Raw genomic sequence first — 19,347 nt, 5'->3', positions numbered from 1 at the left:
AAGAATTGGCTGGGCCATCTGGCAAAGCAGCTGCTGAACTCTCAGGAGCTGACATGTGTCCTGTAATAACAAGGCAGGGTGAGGAGAAAAGGAAGCTTGGAACAAGTACCGAGGACAGGCATCCTGTTTGCAGGGACAAGTCCAGGGATTCGAGTGGTGGCAGAAATTCTAACAGCAGGAACACACAGACTCCATCAAGCTTCTTTACAATCAGCAAATGCCACTTCTTTCTTCCCTCCCCCAAACAGCTGTCTTCAGCAGCTCAGCTGTGCCTTCTTGTAGGAGATCATCAGGAGCGGGACTGTCAACTGTTAACATCCCATCGTAGGAGGAGGGTGGGGGTGGGTTTGTTAAACCCTTGCTTGAGATTCCAGGCACTCCTTCCCAGCCCTTTGTTTGCAATTGTGCCCCCATTGCATGTGGCCTGGGGTCTCAGGATATAGAGTGCTAAAGTACATAGGTTAGGGGAGGTTAATTGAGAGATGCTCCATCTACATGAGCATTATCTATGCTGGGGAAGACTTTCCAGTGTAGCTTCTTTGGGAGTCACTCATGTTCCAGCCAATGACCCTTTACCCATGCTCTTAATGATACCCAGCTGGTTCCCCAGGGTGAACTCTGTTGCTAAAGTTTTCCTGCCTGGCCCACAGTCAGGATAAATCTCTCTCACCTGCCAGTCCCACAGCCGTCAGACCCAACCATGTAAACAAAGAGACTTATATTGGTTACAAACTGTATGGCCGTGGCAGGCTTCTTGCTAACTGTTCTTACAGCTTAAATTAATCCATTTCCATTAATCTATACCTTGCCACATGGCTCGTGGCTTACCGGCATCTTCACATGCTGTTTGTCATCATGGCGGCTGGCAGTGTCTCTCTGACTCAGCCTTCCACTTCCCAGCTTTATTCTCCTCCTTGTCCTGCCTACACTTCCTGCCTAGCCAATGGCCAATCAGTGTTTTATTTATTGACTAATCAGCAACACATTTGCCATACAGAACATCCCACAGCAGAACTCTGATGGAATCATAGTTGGTTTGTCATTTGGACCTTGTGAGGAGGAGGTACATATCATTTATAGATACTCTCAACAGGGCACCAGCCAGTGTGGATCTCAGCATGGTGTGCAGAGGAAGTCAAGGCTCAACCCCATGACATGCCATCAAGACTCCATCCCTGAAATGTTTAAAAAGCAATCAAACTGCCGGGCGGTGGTGGCGCACGCCTTTAATCCCAGCACTCGGGAGGCAGAGCCAGGCGGATCTCTGTGAGTTCGAGGCCAGCCTGGGCTACCAAGTGAGTCCCAGGAAAGGCGCAAAGCTGCACAGAGAAACCTGTCTCGAAAAACCAAAAAAAAAAAAAAAAAAAGCAATCAAACCTTTCCAATCAGATCACTTTGTTCCCTTGTTTCTTTGATGCCACATGTGTCCCAAAGGCCATACATCAAGTCCTATGTTGCAGGAAACACTGTAAACATTAGGGGACAATTCCACCTGGGTACCACCCTGCACATCCCCACCCTTCCTGTACACACAGCCTCACAGTCTGTAGATTATGATCTTGCTCTTAGCAAGGAGCAGGGCTCCACTGACTTGTGGCTGCTCCTGCTGCAGCCTTTAAGCGGGGGCTGTGTTCAGAAGAACATAGGGAACACAGGCTGTAGGTCAAGAATTGATGCTGGAATTTTGTCCTAGTTAAGGTTCCTATTGCTGAGATAAAACACAGGGACCAAAAGCAACTTAGGGAAGAAAAGCTTTGTTTCAGCTTACCACTCTCCGGTCACATCCATCACTGAGTGAAGTCAGGGCTGGAACTCAAGGCAGGAAACTGGAGGCAGGAGCTGAAGCAGAGGCCATGGAGGAACGCTGCTGACTGGCTTGCTTGTTATGGCTTGCTCAGCTCACTTTCTTTTTTTGTTTGTTTGTTTGTTTGTTTTTGTTTTTCGAGACAGGGTTTCTCTGTGTAGCTTTGCACCTTTCCTGGAACTCACTTTGTAGATCAGGCTGGCCTCGAACTCACAGAGATCCGCCTGCCTCTGCCTCCCAAGTGCTGGGATTAAAGGCGTGCACCACCAGCGCCCGGCTTTACTTTCTTATATAGCCTAGGACTGCCTGCCTAGGAGCGCTACTGATCACAGTAGACTGGGTCCTCCCACATCAATCATTAACCAAGAAAATACCCCACAAGTTTGCCCACAGTCCAATCTAATGGGGTCACTTTCTCCATTGAGATTCCCTCTTCCCAAATGACTGTAGCTTGTATCAAGTTGATAAAAAAATAATAACTAACCAGGACAAATTTCTGGGAGCTGGCACAGCCCAGGATCCCATCTTATTGTCAGTCAAGGTCAATGGCAGGTTCTCTCCCAACCACTGTCTCAGTAGGTGCAACTGAGAAGATACATGTGTCCTGGAAGCACATGTATGAGAGAGGGCTCATCAGAAGCAGTGCATGCCTGAACATTTGTATTCCTGAATGTGCTTGTGTGAAATATGTGTGCATATATGTGTTTCTGCAGGTATATTTTGGCATATGTTAATGTGAGCGTGTATGTGAACCTGTGTGCTTGTGAACTTGAGTGTGTATGTGTGTATCTTTGTGACTGTGAAGATGTGCATTCGTGTGTGTGTGTGTGTGTGTGTGTGTGTGTGTGTGTGTGTGTGTGTACGTGAAAGTGTACATGCATGTACACTTCCTTGAGGAAGAAAGTGTCTGGGGATCTGGAAAAAGTGAGAGAATTCAGCTTAGGTCATTCAAGGTATATTAAGGGTGCCATTTGCTACCTCTTTCTCCATAGGCCCTGCAAGGCTCCTGTTCCCCCCAGCCCTTCACAGAGCTGCTAAACCCCATGTTATCAGAACTTCTGAAGCAGCAGTGGCTCCTCAGAGCAGATGTACACACAGCTGGTGCCAGACATGTCTACCTGGGACTCCTACTTCAGAGGACTCCTTGTAGACACTGGGAAGATGGCACCTAACTCAGTAACACAGCATGAACCCCATGTCTATTCCCTTTGACCACCTCTCCTTCCTGCCCAGTGCTTATGGGTGGCTAAAGGCACTGCTTGTCATAGAAATAATCAGGGTTCTTGGCTTGCTTTATGTTCAGGTGTTTTCCATTAATAATCCGAATACAAAGGAAAAAGATAAATGGAGGGAAGAAAGATTGTCTGCACTCACACTCTGCAGAGAAGTTCCCCACAGCTATGTCAAGGGCAGGGGGCACATGGGTGATGATGTAATTCCCATTGGACCCAGGGCCTAGCTAGGAATAGACCTCTGGATGCCAGCTCTCACCTGAATGCCACCTATGCCAAAGGGGTGTCCTGGTAAGACACCCCCGAAGTCCCTTCCACTCTCTGCTAGCAGGTGCTCCGTAGCATCCTCATTTAGAGAGCATGGGCATAGGACTTTGAGTGGCATCAGGCGAGTTGCAGGGTCTCAGGAAGCCAGGAAGAGTTTGTGCTATAGGCATTTGCAGAGACTGGAGGTTACTTCCTGCCGAAGGTGGCACAGTCTAGCTCCCTTGGTCTTTAGGAGTCCTGGCAGCTTGTTTCCCCTGTGAGATCTTAGTGGAGACATCCTCTTTGAGCCTGTTTTCCTCTTTGCAAATTTGGGAGCACCAATGAAACCCTCCTTCTCCAAGTGCACAGGACCGGTATTGGCCTGCTGCATGTTTGGTAAGGCTTGTCCGTAATTCCCATCAACATGACCATCCCACTTCCATACAGAGCACTGGGCTCTACAAGCAAGCCAAAGGGTGTCCTGCCTGAGTCGACTGGAAAACGCAGAAGGAATCTGAACAGTGCTCGTGTTAGGAACCTCCCCATCACCATCACTGAAGGAACTGTAAGGATAGTGGCAGTCTAAGACCTAGTTTGTCTGAGGGTCTTCTGTAGCTGGAGCCAGCCTTGATCTAGCTTTGCAGCCAAGGACGACCTAGAATTCTTGATTCTCGTGTCCCCACCTCCCTGGTGCTGGAATCACAGTTGTGCACTATCACATCTGATCTATGCCATGCTGGGACTGGAACCCAAGGCTGGGACTGGAACCCAAGGCTTTGTGTGTGCTAGGCAAGCACTCTGTCAACTGAGCCACATCCCTGCCCTGACAGTCTTAGAGTTTAAAAGTCAGTGTGGATACATTGCCACTAACAGTTTGTGCTCGGAGCCAGGGTCAAAGTGCTTTTGTTAAAAAACAAACAAACAAACTTAATTTTCCCATTTACATGCCAGCTTTACAGACAAGGAACCAGAGGCATAGGAGACACAGTGGTACCCCAGGGCCACACATTAGTTGATGGCACAGTTGTTGCTCATGTTTATTTCCATAAAGACCCGGAGACTGGAGATTTCTTTATGTTTTCTCTAATTTTTTTCAGTTACTAATAACATAAACTTTCTAATCTAAACAAAAATAATGTTTTGGTAATCACACAAGAATTAGCCCAATGGCTTGGTGCTAGGGAAGCTCAGGTGGTTGTTAGGAGGTAGGCAGGCACACCTACAGCCTGAGAAGTCAGAGGGAGAGATGACCGGGTGGGAAGGCTGCATTCTTCTGGTCTCAGGTTGGTCTTCTGTGTATTAACCCTGCCTTCCCTCTCCTTGGTCGGCAGTCCTTACAGTATTTAACTGCACTGGGATGCCACAGAGCAGATGCATACAATGGTAGCCCTCAGAAGCCCTCAGCAACAGTTGGTTAGAAGCACCCCTCCCCCAGCGTGTCTCTGTACAGAGAAGGGAGCTCACAGCTGGTGAAGCCCTTCCTTGCCCCCAAATGATTTTATTTTGCAACATCCTGCCAGCCATTGCCAAAACAGATCCTCTCACTCATCCTTCTGCCTCAAGGCCTTTGTATCCCACGGCAAGAGAGGGAGGCTGTGGATTCAACATCCAAATGAAAAACAACTCCATTTCACGCATCAGGCAGAAGGCAGAGGCACAATCCCAAGACGTAAGTGGCAGGTGTCAAGAGTCACTTGAACACTCTTTAAGAGTCCTAGGGCTCCACTTGACATTCAGTGACCTTCACATTCAAGGCAGAAGCTACTTTGAAGAGCAGAGGAGAAACTGGCCCAGCTGCTGGGCTGAGGGCCAGTTGACTGCTGAGCACTCACAGTCAACTGCAGAAGTCAAGATGACCCAAAAGAGAGGGACAGCACAGAGGACGTCTAGACCTCTGCCAGGACTGCCAGACAGGGCAACATGGGATGTCCAGGCACACTGGAACTTCACAAAAACAGTTGTTTTAGTGTAAGTGTTCCCTGTGTGATATTAGGAACATATTTACATTGTGAGGTCTTTTCATGATTTTCCAAAATTTACACGATTGGGCATCCTGTATCTTATCTGGCAGCTTCTGTGGGAACTGTTTTTTTTTTCCCTTGGAAGATACAAACAAATGTCTACTCCTTCTAGAACACCAACAATAAACCAAAATAGGATTCCACCAAAGTCCAGTTTGGGAAACCAATTGGGTTTACTTACAGAATGTGGGGGAGGGGTTGCTTAGAAGAGCATGGTGGCCCCAAAGCAGCTGTTATTGCTTGAAAGTCTCACCCCAGCATAAATGGTGACTTTCCCATAGCTTAATATATGCAGTCCCCCAATCAGTTAACCCTCTGGTCTACATGCACTAGCATCTCCCAAAGCCACAAGGTCATGTGCAATTTTGACAGAATTGTATACAGATAACCAGAAGGTACAAAAGAGTGGCCAGAATCTCCATCGAGGGTCCAATGACCCTCCCCACACCCCTCCTTCCATGTGGGAATGTCAACAGTCGACAAACCCAATCATGGGGGACTCTTGTGAATGTCACAACATCTCTAATGAGGATGACAGCCGTTATACTTGGGGGATAGCGCTCCACAACAGCAAAACACCTGAGAAGCAGCAACATTTACAATAAGGCCAACCTCACTTGGCCCTTGGACCTCAAGGTGGGCACAGAGAGAGCCTATACAGTAGCAAAGCCAGGCACAGAGGCCATGTACAGAAGCAAGGACAGGCACATAGCCGCAGCCCAGTCAGGGCATTGAGGAGCATTGGGTTAAATACTCTACCCAGCTTGACAGCTGCAAACCTCCCTTCACACCTTCCTTGCAGCTAACACCAACACAGCCAGGGCTTCTCTGAGGTTTAATACTTGACACACACAGAGGCCTCCTGTGCATCCTACAACGACTCAGAGGAACTACTGGGGCCAGAGGCTGGAAATGACTATGGGGCACAGAGCTGCCCCCTCTGGGCTTGTAGAGTTGATGTTTGAGAGAAGCTAAAGACTAGGAAATCCCATCTGGGACCAGTTGCAAATAGGATGCTACAGCCAACCGAGTGGACAGGGAAGGATCCTAGGGAGATGGCATCTAAGCTGAGAGCCATGTGACTATTGAAAGAAAAGTCATTGCAGGGAACAGAGTTAGTTCATGGCACGACAGAAGATGGCTTATATATCCCTGCGTATCTTAGTGAAATGCAGCTGCTATGGCTGGACTAAAAGGGTAAGGAGGTGATTACTCAGCCCAATAACCACACAGCAGCCAAACCACAACTGGGGGAGACAAGTAAGGTGCCTGTGGTGCAAAATAGAAACATTCAGTCTCAGATTCCCTTGAGTCGGGAGGGTGAGATGGATCAGGGGGTAAGACGTTTGCTGCCAAGCATGACGATCTGAGTTCAATTCCCAAGACCCACATGGTGGGAGGAGAGAAGCAACCCCTGAAAGATGTCCTCTGACCTCTCCATATGCACACACGCACAAGATAAACAAATGAATGTAATAAAGAACTGTTTCAAAATAATTTAGATTCCTGTGAGTGCCACTTCTCACGCGTAGCTCTTTCTGTGGAAGCTGAGCGGCAGTTGTCGTATGGGCAGGCAGACTTGGACCAGCCTGAGCATCTCAGCAAACCTGCCCATTTTCTCTGGCTGACTGTCAGAGAATAGGAGCCAATCAGAAAGGAGGAGGAGGAGGAGGGGGAGGAGGAGGAGGAGGAGGGGGGAGATTTACGCCACCCATGGGGCCAGGCAGCAGGTCCCATTTCCTGGCAGTCTGGGAGCCACTACATACAGGACTGTTATCATCACAAAAGGGATAGAAGTTAGGTTAGGCTTAAAGCGTGAGTCTCCTATGGGGAGTCTAAAAGTTAGCAGCTGTCTGCTCAGCTGAGTGTGGCTAGCACCACCACCCAGCACCCTGAGCTTCTAGCACCCTAGCTGAGCTGAGCACTGAGCTGAGCACCCTAGCATAGCAGAACCCCAACCTGGGGAAAAGGTAGACTAGATGGAGTTGGGTGCCTCACCCCAGATTGTGGCCTTTCTCCTTTGCTACACACCCAAGAGCCATTCCAAGCCTCCCTTTCCAAGGTAGAGAGCACAGGCACAGGAGCTCCCGGCTCCACCTGTCCACCTGTCCTGTCCCTGGCCAGCATCCTGGAGCCCCAACTCCCTGTTTGCTGTCAAGAGACAGCATCACAGCTTTGGCTGAACCGCTGGGTACCCTACCATGACCTGTACAGCTTTGAAATTGATCTGACTTGGGCAATGGGAAATAAAAAATGGCAGACAAAATTGCAGAAAAGCTGGGATCAGGTGGAGTGCGTGCTCTGATGGAGATGCACCAGGAGCTGGGAACTTGGTGTGTTTATTACAAGCAGCTGAATAAGGAGGCAGGTTAGCCAATCCTGGTAGAGAGGTACAATGTAGGAAGCAGTCTCTGGCTGCAGTCATCCATGAAGAGGAAGCTGTGGTTGATATTTTCTGCATACATCTTCAGCCTGGGTACGCAGACCAGGTGACGGCCCTGCCACTCCCATGGGTCTAAGGCAATGGTGTCCTTGACATGTCTGTGCTCATGTCAACAAAGCATACACTCTGGATTTCATCCACATTCCCCCTGGGCTTCATTTCCTCCCAAGTGCCCTGGATAATGGGCCAGCCTCCCAGCCAGGGCTAGCGGCAGGTTCTGTTTGGGAAGCACTGTACATTGGCAACTCTGGTCCCCTTGGCACCCGAGAGTCCACTCTTGATCACTTGGCAATTTGCTAAACTCCAGGCCTCACTAAAGTCCTGGACTGCTGTGATGCTCACTGGTTTTTAACCTGTCCCAGAGAAGTCGAGGGCATGTAATTGTCTGCTGCTGCCACAGAGGGACATGGGACTTCCTATCTCTATACCCTCTCCTTGTGTTGCCTCATTGGAGCCAAGTGAGTGGGTGCAGCAGGCTCTGTGAAGCGCCTGGAAGATAAACTGTCACCGGGGGCTAGAGAGAGAGCTCTATCAGTAAAGTGCTTACCTTACAATCGTGAGGACCTGAGTTTGATCCCGCAGAGGACACGTCGAGGAAGGATAGAACTAACTCCTACAAGTTGTGCCCTGACTTTCACACACATATCATGGCATACACATCACACACATACACACTAAATATATGTAAAATAATTAAAAAGCAAAGTGTGGTGGTGTGTGTTTGTAATTGCAGCACTAACAGAGACAGGAGCATCATGGGGCTTGCTGGCCAGCCAGCCTAGACTATTTGGTGAATTCCAAGCCAGCTAGAGACTCTCCCTTAGAGATGGAGTTTGGGGATAGACCTCAGCTGTGGTGCAAGGGAGAGAGGCCATGGTCTGGGGTGGGGCACTCAACTACTTCCAGGTCCCTAGCATGGCATCTAAAGATGATAGGTAAGATTTCCCTATGGTCTCCACATGCACACATATACATGTGCACATGTGTACAAGGTATACACATACACTGGATGACTCCTGTACATCCATGCATGCATATGCACCTGCATACACAAAGAATCCTCAAGATGTCAACTACCTTGGCAACCTCAGTCTAGTGACTGGCTCAGCCCTGCAATGCTGGGCTCTGATCTGGGCTGGTGCTCCAAGGCCTGGCCCATGAAACCCAAGCCTCTTCTATGGCCATGAACTTGAAGTGGAACAAAAGTCCAGAAGCTGAGTGTTCTTCCTGGGGGCTGGAGACTTATCTCCATGGTAACATTCCCATGTGCAGGAAAAACCAATCCTGTGGAGATGGGGAGAGCGGTGAGGGCAGGGATGGGCAAGTAAGAAACGTTGGCCATTGGACCCTCAAAGGCTCTTGTCCAGCTCCTGCCTGGTCCACACCCCCCAGCTGTGTGATGCTGGCCAGATTACCCAATAGCTCTAAACCTTTGGTGAGATGGCAATTGAGATACCCACAAAAATGGGCTGTTGGGAACTGCCTGGGCTCAGTAAGTGGTCCCGAGCAATAGCCGCCACCTGCCCAAACACTGAGTAGGTACAACCTGGATTTCTTAGCTTGCCAAAAGCACCTGCAAAGAGGAGCCATTGGGCCTGTCCTGCTACCCAGAGCCTGTTCGGATGAAATGGAACTGTGTGAGTAGCTGATGGAGGGGAAGTGGTCTAAAAAAAACCTGGTCATTGTTTTAATCCCAGCCTACTTGTTACTGTGCAGCACTTCCCTCCCAATCCAAACATTCTCTCCAAGAGTGAAGGGGAAGCCCACGAGACTCCAGAGGTAAAGCAAATGTCACACACACACACATCTAAGAAAGCCAAGACTTGCAAGATTCTCAAAGGCCCCTCTCAGCTATTTATATTCCTTGGACTAAAAAAAGTCCACCGTGATCAAAAGCAACTTGGGGTGGTGGTGGTGGTTATTTCATCTTACATTTTTGTGGTCCATCATCCAGGAAAGTTGGGACAGAAACCTGGAGGTAGAAACTGAAGCAGAGGCCATGGAGGGATACTGCTTACTGGCTTGTTCCCTCTGGCTTGACCAGCCTGCTTTTTTATAGCATCCAGGACCACCAGCCCGGGGATGGCACCTGTCAGTTGTACCATCCACAGTGGGCTGGGCCCCCCCACATCAATCAAGAAAATGTCCCAGGGACTAATCTGGTGGGGGGCATTTTCTCAGCTGAGGCACCCTCTTCCCAAATAACTCTAGCTTGTGTCAAGCTGACAAGAAACTAGCCAGTACATCACCTCTACAGACACAGTAAGCATCTTGGGAAGAGACTCTGAAGAACCAACTGCTTAGAGGAGGCAGAGCTGTCAGTGGAACTCTTAGACCTGTGCGGCTGCTGGTAAGTAGCCCAAAAATCTCCAGGGTTGCAGCTTTCAGGCGCCATCAAGTGAACTGTCATCCATGCTGTGGTGGGCTTTTCAGAGATGAAGCTGCTCCTACGTCATCCCTGCTCCTGTAACCCCTCATTCATGCTCCTATTAGTAGCCTCATTAACAACTCATTAGTTCATTGGGAACAGCAGTGGCTCGGCAGCTAAGAGAACTGGCTGCTCTTGCACAGGACCCAGGTTCAAGTCCCAGCACCCATATGGCAGCACACAACCATCTGTGTCTCTAGTTCCAAGGGATCTGGTGCCCTCTTCTGGCCTCCCAGGTTTTGCATTCACGTGGTGCACAGATGTGCATGCAGATAAAACACCCATTCACATAAAAAAAATTAAATATAGAAAACAAAAACTCAAGCCAGGTGGTGGTGGTGCATGCCTTTAATCCCAGCACTCAGGAGGCAGAGCCAGGTGGTGGATCTCTGTGAGTTCGAGGCCAGCCTGGTCTATAGAGCGAGATCCAGGACAGGCACCAAAACGACAGAGAAATCCTGTCTCAAAACAACACCACCACCAAAAAAAAAACCAAACAAACAAAAAAACCCTCATTAGTTCACCAAGTTGGACTTTGGTGTAATCATTACTTTGGTCTGTTATGGGCTCCCTTTCTAGGATGAGTAAACATGTGGTGCATCTCTCCCCAGGTGCCCAATATGGAGATCAGTTGAGACCTTATCAGCATCAGTCAGAGTCCCTGGGTCTCCTCATCTAGGAAGCCCTGACAGTCCACTCCAAGCTCTCAACACCCACAAGACAGACTTACCACCTCTCTTGTCATGTTGAATGGTGTCTTAGTTAGAGAGTACAGTAACTCTTACAAAGAAAACGTTAAATTGGGGTGGCTCACTTGCTGTTTCAGAGGTTCTTTCAATTATCATCACGGTGGGGAGCATGGCGGCATGCAGGCAGACGTGGTACTGGACAAGTCCTACATCTTGCAGGCAACAGGTCAGCTGACATGCTGGGCAGTATCCTGAGCATAGGAAACCTCAAAGCCCGCCCCCACAGTGACACACTCCCTCCAAGGCCACACCCACTCCACCAAAGCCACACCTCCTAAGAGTGCCACTTCCTATGAGGTCATGGGGGCCAATTACATTCAAACTACCACAAATGATCTACTTTATGCTGTGTGAACTCTGCTGGCATTCTTCTTGCCACCACCACTGTGGGGCCCCAGAGGGAGACCTACGAACTCAGGCCTGCAGGCCAGCCAGGTCCAGGGATTCAGTGAATGGATTTCACCACGAGAGGAGGTTCACCTTCCCTTTCTACTTTGCTCCAGGGAGTGGGAGGTTGTGTGGGGGCTAACTTCACACTGAATGGGTGGAAGTGGACATGGGATCTGGCTGAGCTCGATTTTGAGGTCATCTATGAGGTTTTCAGATGAGAATCTCACTTCAGTCTCAGAGGACTGTTCCCCAAAATATTGTGCACCCTAATAAACTTACCTGGGGTCAGAGAACAGAACAGCCACTAGATATAGAGGCCAGAAAATGGTTGCACACACGCCTTTAATCCTAGCATTCCAGAGGCAGAGATCCGCCTGGATCTCTGAGTTCAAGGTCACACTGGAAGCAGCCAGGCATGGTGACTCATGCCTTTAATCCCAGGAAGTAATGGCAGGAAGAAGAAAGGTATATAAGGCATGAAAACCAGGAAGTAAGCTGGTTAAGCTTTAAAGGCTTTTGAGCAGCAGCTCAGCTGAGACCCATTCAGATGAGGACAGAGAGGCTTCCAGTCTGAGGAAACAGATCAGCTGAGGAATTGGCAAGGTGAGGTGGCTGTGGCTTGTTCTGCTTCTCTGATCTTCCAGCATTCACCCTAATAACTGGCTCTGGGTTTGTTTTCATTAATAAGACCTTTTAAGATTCATGCTGCAGAGGACGTCCTCAGTGTGTCTGGACTTGTCCAATCTATGGAGGGGTCTGAATAGAATAAATGTGATCAGGAGGAACTCTGCCCAGTCCCTGCCTGTCTTAGCATGAACTATCAACCTGACATAGCATAAAAATTCTTAAAGAGTCTCAAGTGAGTCAATGTCTGAGATTGGTCTGCAGACATGTGCACAAGGTATTGTATTGCTGTGGGACGGCCTGACCTACTGAGGGCCACGTCATTCCCTAAGCTGTGTAAGAAAGCTACGTAAGCCTGAGCCTGTGAGTGAGCCAGAACCATTCCTTCATAGTTCCCACCCGGATTTCTCTCGGTGATGGCTTGTGACCCGGAAGTGTAATCCAAATAAGCCCTGTCCTGCCAACTTGCTTTGGATCACGTGCTTTATCATAGCAACAGAAGGAAACCAGAACAGTACCCTGCTGAGGGGGCTGAGGCAGCTCACTTCCTCTCCTGCCCGGGGTCCCATGGGCACCCCTGGTTCTCAGGCCCTTGGACTCAGAATGGCATCTCTGCAGAGCTTCTCGGCCACCCCAAGCTTGCAGACAGCGGATCATGATGCCTCCCTTTTACACATATGGAAATCTATTTGCCTCATTTTTCTGGAGATGCCCGACTTCTGCTTTTTAGAGTGTTTAGGTGAAAATGTAGGATGTTTGACTCTTTCTCCTATATATCATGTAGTATTTGGGCATCAGTGAAGATGTGCCCTGAACACAAAGCAAAACACTGATTTGTGTACTTATGTAAGTCTATTGTATCCAAAACAAATCAGATCTCAATAAACAAAAATTTTAAAATACACTCTTAAAACAGTATAGTGGAGGGGCTGGAGAGACAGCTCAGGCTAAAAGAGCAAGAGCTGCTCTTGCAGAGGACCTAGGTTCGATTCTCAGCACCCACATGTCAGTTCACAACCATATGTAACTCCACTTCCAGGGGATCTAGAACCATCATCTGGGTGCAGTGGGCCTGCACAAATCTCTCTCTCCCCCCCCCCCCTCCCTCTCTCTCACGCACACACACGAGGAAGAGGAGGGTATTGCGATCACAAGAGGCTGTCCAGTCGTAACAGAATACGTTAACTTACGGTCTGGCAGGATGGGAAGTGACTTGAAGGTAGAGAAATCTTGTTCAACACGAGGCCATCCCCACCACTGGCCTCGTAAGCCTCTGGTTTTTTCTGTTCCTAAATCAGAGTCTACCCCACCTTTGCTCCACCAGCCCAGAATCCACCAATGTGGAAGACCAAGTGTGAAAATGGAAAATGACCATGCCCACACCTGTGTTTCACAATCGCTCCGCACTTTTATTGTTCACTTTCTTCACATGGCAGATACAGAACTGTCTTCTCGCGTGGCCTAGAACCATGCTGGAAGACCTCCACTGACCAGGAAACACCACTCCTGACAATACTTTCTCCTTGTTTTCCTGACAATCTGGGAAGTGTTGACGGGTGACCCAGCACAATTTGCACATGCAGAGAGAGAGAGGGAGAGAGAGAGAGAGAGAGAGAGAGAGAGAAAGAATCCCCCAAGAGCCCAGCAACATTTTCCAAAGTTTGACTGAAAGCAGCTTGCCATGGCTTTGGGTTCGTGAGCTTTCCTGGCTGCTGGGAGAGGCTGAGATAGAGTCCGTGTGGCCAGCTGTGGGGCACACTGTGTCTGTGGGGCTAGCAACAGCCACGAGTCCATGCTTGCAAGGATTAACTGCAGGGTGTGTAAAAGGAAAAATTCCAGTTGAAGAAATAAAAAAGGGAACACCAGAGTTTAGCTGGGTGGGTGAACAGGAAAACTGTAACACTGGACAATGATGGATGTTTGTCTGCCCATGTGAGTCTCTAGGGACCCTTTTTCCTGGACCAGTCAGTCCCCTTACTGCAGCCAGTCGACTGATTAATTAAATAACACACGTTATAAAACTTTAAAAATGGAGCATTTACAGTCGGGGCCATAAATACGTGCTTTTAAAAGTGTCTACATACATATTTACAGAGTTGTAAGATCAACCATAGTAGCCCTGAAAAAGAAAACCCCTTTCATGTATGACAACTCTCCCAAGTTCTGTCCTCCCACTTCGACATGTTGGGACCAGAACGGAGCTGAGGAAACAGCACCAAAAATGTCTCAGGCATCCTCCGCCCCAAAGGCACAAAACCCAAGAACCTCAGTGACCCAGGTGCGAACTCTGAGCTCAGTCCCATGTTTCTCCCAGACTCCAACTGTCCACCAGAGCAGAGGTCAGCGGGCGGAGAAAATCACCCATTCACACTCCTGTTTTGTTTTCTTTAACCCGACCATATTTTTTTTCATTTCCCTTTTTACAATTTTTTCTTTGCTTCCCTTCGCAGCTAACTTGAAACGTCCAGATGCTAAGAGTATAGGAGGTCCACCAAGTGAGACAAGGAAGGGCACAGGAGAGTCACGCCTCCACCTCAAAGTCCCTAACCACTGCTTCCTCTAAACAAGAAAGCAGGTCTGAAAACAGCTGGGCGGGCGCAGAGTCTGCCTCCCGGATTCACGGGCTCTAGGGTTCCCTGCAGAGACTTCAGAGCAGTGGACTCTGGATCGTCAAAGGAGAAAATGATTTGAAAGCTGGAGGCTCTGGTTGCTTAGGGAGAAAGGGGGTTTCCAAGTGCTGGGGCCAAGGTTCAGGCTCAGCCCTGATGGATCTATATGCTATTTGCTATTGATTCCCAGAGACAGTGTGAGGAGAATGTTGGTGAGGGAGGGGCTGGCATGAAGGGGAGCTCGGCCTCTGAAAGGTCATCCTTAGATAGGATCCCTCTCCACCCCTCAGGGCCAGACTGAAGCCCCAGTGATGGCAAGCGACAGCTCAAGAAGCACAAAGCAGGGTCAAGGAACTCTTTAAAAAATTGCATAGAAGGAGACGCCCCTCCGGGCAGGATGGCTGCACCACAGAGCACGGTTCTGGGCCACGTCCAAGGATCAGCTGGAGGATGATGCGAAGGCTACTGCCTTCCTGCTCCCGAGGCTGGGACCTTGGCTTGAAGACCACATGCATGCACCAGCACACACACATGCACACATTCATTCTCTCTCTCTCTCTCTCTCTCTCTCTCTCTCTCTCTCTCTCTCTCTTTCTGGCTCACTCTCGCTCTCTCTCTTGCTTTCACAACTGGGAGAGGTCAGTACTCTCTGCAGGGCAGAATGCTGGTCCCTTTGGCTTCACTGATTCCAGGTCACTTCAGGTGCTGGGGAAAAACAAAGAGAAAATAACAACAATGGCCACACAGTCACTGCTTCTGTGGCTGCTCATGTTTCCCTGTTTAATTATTCTATTAAGCAGTTTAATAAAGTATAAAAGAAATATAAAAGCCCCATTTGATCAATTTTCATAGCATATATTCAGCATTAGATAAAGATGCAGACTATGACCCCAACCCACTCTGAGCCATCGCTATTTGAGGATATCTCCCGCCAGATAGCCATCATCCTAGTTTTTAATCACTTTATGCCCTTGCCTGCCTGCCTTCCTTCCTTCCTCCCTTCCTTCCTTCCTTCCTCCCTTCCCTCCCTTCCTTCCCTTTCCTTCCTCCCTTCCCTCCTTGTTGTGACATATTTGATTACACTGTGTAAAGATACGTCACTCTGATTAGTTTAATAAAAAGCTGAATGGCCAATAGCTAGGCAGGATTTCCAGGCACGGAGGACACTGGGAAGCTGAAGGGTGGAGACATGAGAGATGGAGAACAAGCAACACATGCAGGAAGGGAGGTACAGCCTCGAGCCACATGGCAGCACATAGATGAAAAGGTATGGGTTAGTTTAAGTTAAAAGAGCTAGTTAGAAACCAGGCTAAGTGATCAGTCCAGTTTCATGATTAATAAGTCTGTGTCATGATTTGGGAGCTGGCTGGTAAGACAGAGAAAGATTCACTACCCTCCCTTCCTTCCCCATGATGCTGAGAATTGAACTCAGGACCTCCCACATTCTAGGCAAGCACTCTACCACTAAGCTACATCCTCAATCCCCTCTTTGAGACCATTTCACAATGTGACCCAAGGAGGCTTCAAATTCAGAAATCCCCCTGCATCAGCTTCCCAGGTATCTGGAATTATAGGTCTCCACCACCAAGCCTAGCTCTTTTTTTTTTTTTTTTTTTTTAATTTAAACACACTGAATTGACTAGCATCTATGCCTTTGTGCTTCAGTTTAGCGTGTCTGTGAAGTTCTGGGCATGCAGCTATAACTCTGTGTATATGAGCAGGCTGTATTTCTGTCTGTCAGACCATGTGGCTGTAGCTCTGTCCATCTGCTGCTTTACAATATTCTCTTGGGGGAACATGCACATTGGTCCCTCGGGTCCACTGCTAATGCACAACACAGAGGCCCTGAGGCAGACAGCACAGACTCTCATGCAACATGGAGGAAACAGAGACTCAGAGAGGACCGGCTTTTCATGAGATCATAGGGAGCGTGGGTCTTCAGAGAGTGACCTTCTCTCCTGCAGTGGGCAGCTCTCCCTCACTGGGTGCTGTCACCTACAGCCCACTGTCCATGCTGGAAGTCAGAGGGCCAGAGTTCTGATACATGTTCTCCCCCTCAGTTTCCCTCTTGAAGAAGGAGGGGACCGACCTGCATGTATCTTCCTGAGCTGAGATTCTATGCCATGGACTTTAGAAACCTTTCTGCACCCATGTCCAATAGTGCTCTACAATGAATCTCGTCTCCCTGAAAGCCCTGTGTTATAACCAGACCCTTCAGTGTAACGAATCAGGACCGCTTGGAAATAATTAGGGCCCCAGCAAGTGAGGACACAGTAAGAAGGAAGATACTGGCGACAATCCAGGAATTGGCAGGTCTAGTTTGAGCAGGCGCATTTGCAATGATCTTATGGCTGGAATGGCTGTGCTACACAATTTTAAAATAAGCATTTTATTGCCTGAGTCTGGGATGACATAGCAAAATACCACCAACAGGCAACTTCAACAGCGTTTGTCCCTCACCGTTCTGGAGGCTGCAAGTCCCCATTTGCACACATGGAAGTGGAGGCTTGGAGAAACTGACAGCCAGTGAATGGCAAAGCTGGGGTTTGAACCCTGGTGGTCCAGAGTCTATACGCTAAGCCACAAAACTCATGCCTACAGAAGGCCCCATGCCAGCCTGGAGGGTCCTTGGCATGCCATCTCTCCCACTCACCCACCCACCCAAGACCTACCTCAGACCCCAACCCCAAGACCCAAGAGCCACCCTGACAGTGCCAGGGTGCCTCTGCCTCCTACCTGTCAGGGAGCAGACAAAGTGCCTACTCTTTGAAGAAGGGTCCCTGGAACTGAGCTGCTGCTGCTGCGGCCTTGACCTTTCTGCACTGTCTGGTGATGTAAGGGGCTGCTGATGAGGTGCATCGGGACGCCAGGCGGAGACTGTAGCTGTATGGAAAGGAACAGCACAGGTCATCATCGGGAACCATTTTTGCGTCTCTGGCATCACTGAAGGTACACAAAAGTCTTTGCTGCCTGTATCTCCCAGGCCCAAGCAAGATGGCACTTCCTTTCATGCCAGGGGAGGGGTGATGGGACTTCCAATGGAAATGTAAGCCCAGGCCTCTTTGACATGGTAGAGCTTTGTGTTTTATGGCCATCTATTAAATGGGATTCATTTTTTTTTTAAGAACTGCTGTGGGATGGTCTGTATGTCAAATGTGTTGCTGATTGGTCAGTAAATAAATCACTGATTGGTCCGTGGCCAGGCAGGAAGTATAGGCGGGACAAGGAGGAGAATAAAGCTGGGAAGCGGAAGGCTGAGTGAGAGAGACACTGCCAGCCGCCATGATGACAAGCCGCATGTGAAGATGGCGGTAAGCCACGAGCCATGTGGCAAGGTATAGATTAATGAAAATAGATTAATTTAAGCTGTAAGAACAGTTAGCAAGAAGCCTGCCACGGCCATACAGTTTGAAACCAATATAAGTCTCTGTGTTTACTTGGTCGGGTTTGAGCGGCTTGGGACTGGCGGGTGAGAGAGATTTGTCCTGACTGTGGGCCAGGCAGGAAAACTCTAGCAACAAATGGCGTCCAACGTGGTGGCAAGAGTTTCCGCCTAAAAACTAAAAAAAAAAAAGATTCTAAAACGGAGCTAAAAACAGCTTCCTAATTGTCTCTCTCAAATGAGCGGCAGCTGCCGGTTTGAGCTACTGGCGGGTTCCTAGCATGCGCGCTCGACCTGCCGCCATATGGCGGGAATGAGGCCTCTGCAAGTGACACATTAAGCTGCTTGATGGATTTAGCCTTTGCTAGTACAAAACAAAAAAAAGAGGTTTCTGGGCTACAAGCTGCTTGGATAAAAGCATAGACCCACGATAGCTCCCAGAGCTGGCGGTAAACCACCGCCATGTTGGGAAGCTGAGGTGGGCGGAGCCAGCAGCCACAGCTGCTGCAGTTTAAGGCAATAGATTCACAATAAGACAGATTCAGATGTGATAGTTTACAATGTATGTAAAATATACGTAGGCTTGAAAGAGACAAAAAAGGTGATATATAAAGTTATATAAACAAATACATAGTTTTAAAAAATAAAGTCTTTAAAGAGACAGTAAAATTAATATAGAAAATAAGCCACGTAAAGATGAATATTACACAAAGAATCTGGATTATGTTCTCTTTGATATTCGTAACTAAAAAAAAAAACATTTGATTACAAAAGCTGTTGAGTTATGCCAAAATGCATATTTTAAAGGTACCTTGACTTCAAAATTTGGATATAAGGATATGTTACTTTGGAAAGGAGACTCTGCTTTTGTTTCCACAGAAAGCCAGAGGCTATGGATTTGTTCCAGATTAAGATACATCAGGTTTGACCAGCCAAGACCCCCTGAAAGGTCTCCGATGACACCATGGCCCAGATGATCCAACATCCAGAATGGTTTCAAGGCAACTGGCTCAGAGGATACACCCTCATGGACTACTCCATAATCCTAAAGTATTCTTTGTGTCCCCATAAGATACAGCGCCCCCCTCCAGCAGGAAGTAGTAAGAGAAGCTACGCCCAAATTCCCAAATATACCAAGCTGACTTTGGAGATGTGTAAAGGTTAAAACTTTCCTTTTTAAGAAAAGAAAAGGGGAGGTGCTGTGGGATGGTCTGTATGTCAAATGTGTTGCTGATTGGTCAGTAAATAAATCACTGATTGGTCCGTGGCCAGGCAGGAAGTATAGGCGGGACAAGGAGGAGAATAGAGCTGGGAAGCGGAAGGCTGAGTGAGAGAGACACTGCCAGCCGCCATGATGACAAGCCGCATGTGAAGATGGCGGTAAGCCACGAGCCATGTGGCAAGGTATAGATTAATGAA

At 48.5% G+C, this 19,347-nt stretch overlaps 1 protein-coding gene across 5 annotated transcripts in view; it reads right to left on the bottom strand.

The window, feature by feature from the left end:
- Window positions 1-13,321: 13,321 nt before the first annotated feature.
- The window catches only part of Prdm2 (PR/SET domain 2), a 112,532-nt gene continuing 106,506 nt past the window's right edge, over window positions 13,322-19,347 (bottom strand). For all 5 annotated transcript variants that reach the window (XM_052718892.1, XM_052718895.1, XM_052718893.1 and 2 more), the window contains 2 exons: window positions 17,283-17,429; window positions 13,322-15,251 (listed from right to left, as the gene is read on the bottom strand). In XM_052718892.1, coding sequence (XP_052574852.1) covers window positions 17,306-17,429 — 124 coding nt within the window. In that variant the 3' untranslated portion in view covers window positions 13,322-15,251; window positions 17,283-17,305. The remainder of the gene's footprint in view (window positions 15,252-17,282; window positions 17,430-19,347) is intronic.

Source organism: Peromyscus californicus, unplaced genomic scaffold (genome assembly GCF_007827085.1).
Source record: "Peromyscus californicus insignis strain IS unplaced genomic scaffold, ASM782708v3 Scaffold_5__1_contigs__length_169319896, whole genome shotgun sequence".
Lineage (NCBI taxonomy): Eukaryota > Metazoa > Chordata > Mammalia > Rodentia > Cricetidae > Peromyscus > Peromyscus californicus.
This window is presented reverse-complemented; position numbering and strand designations above follow the sequence as displayed.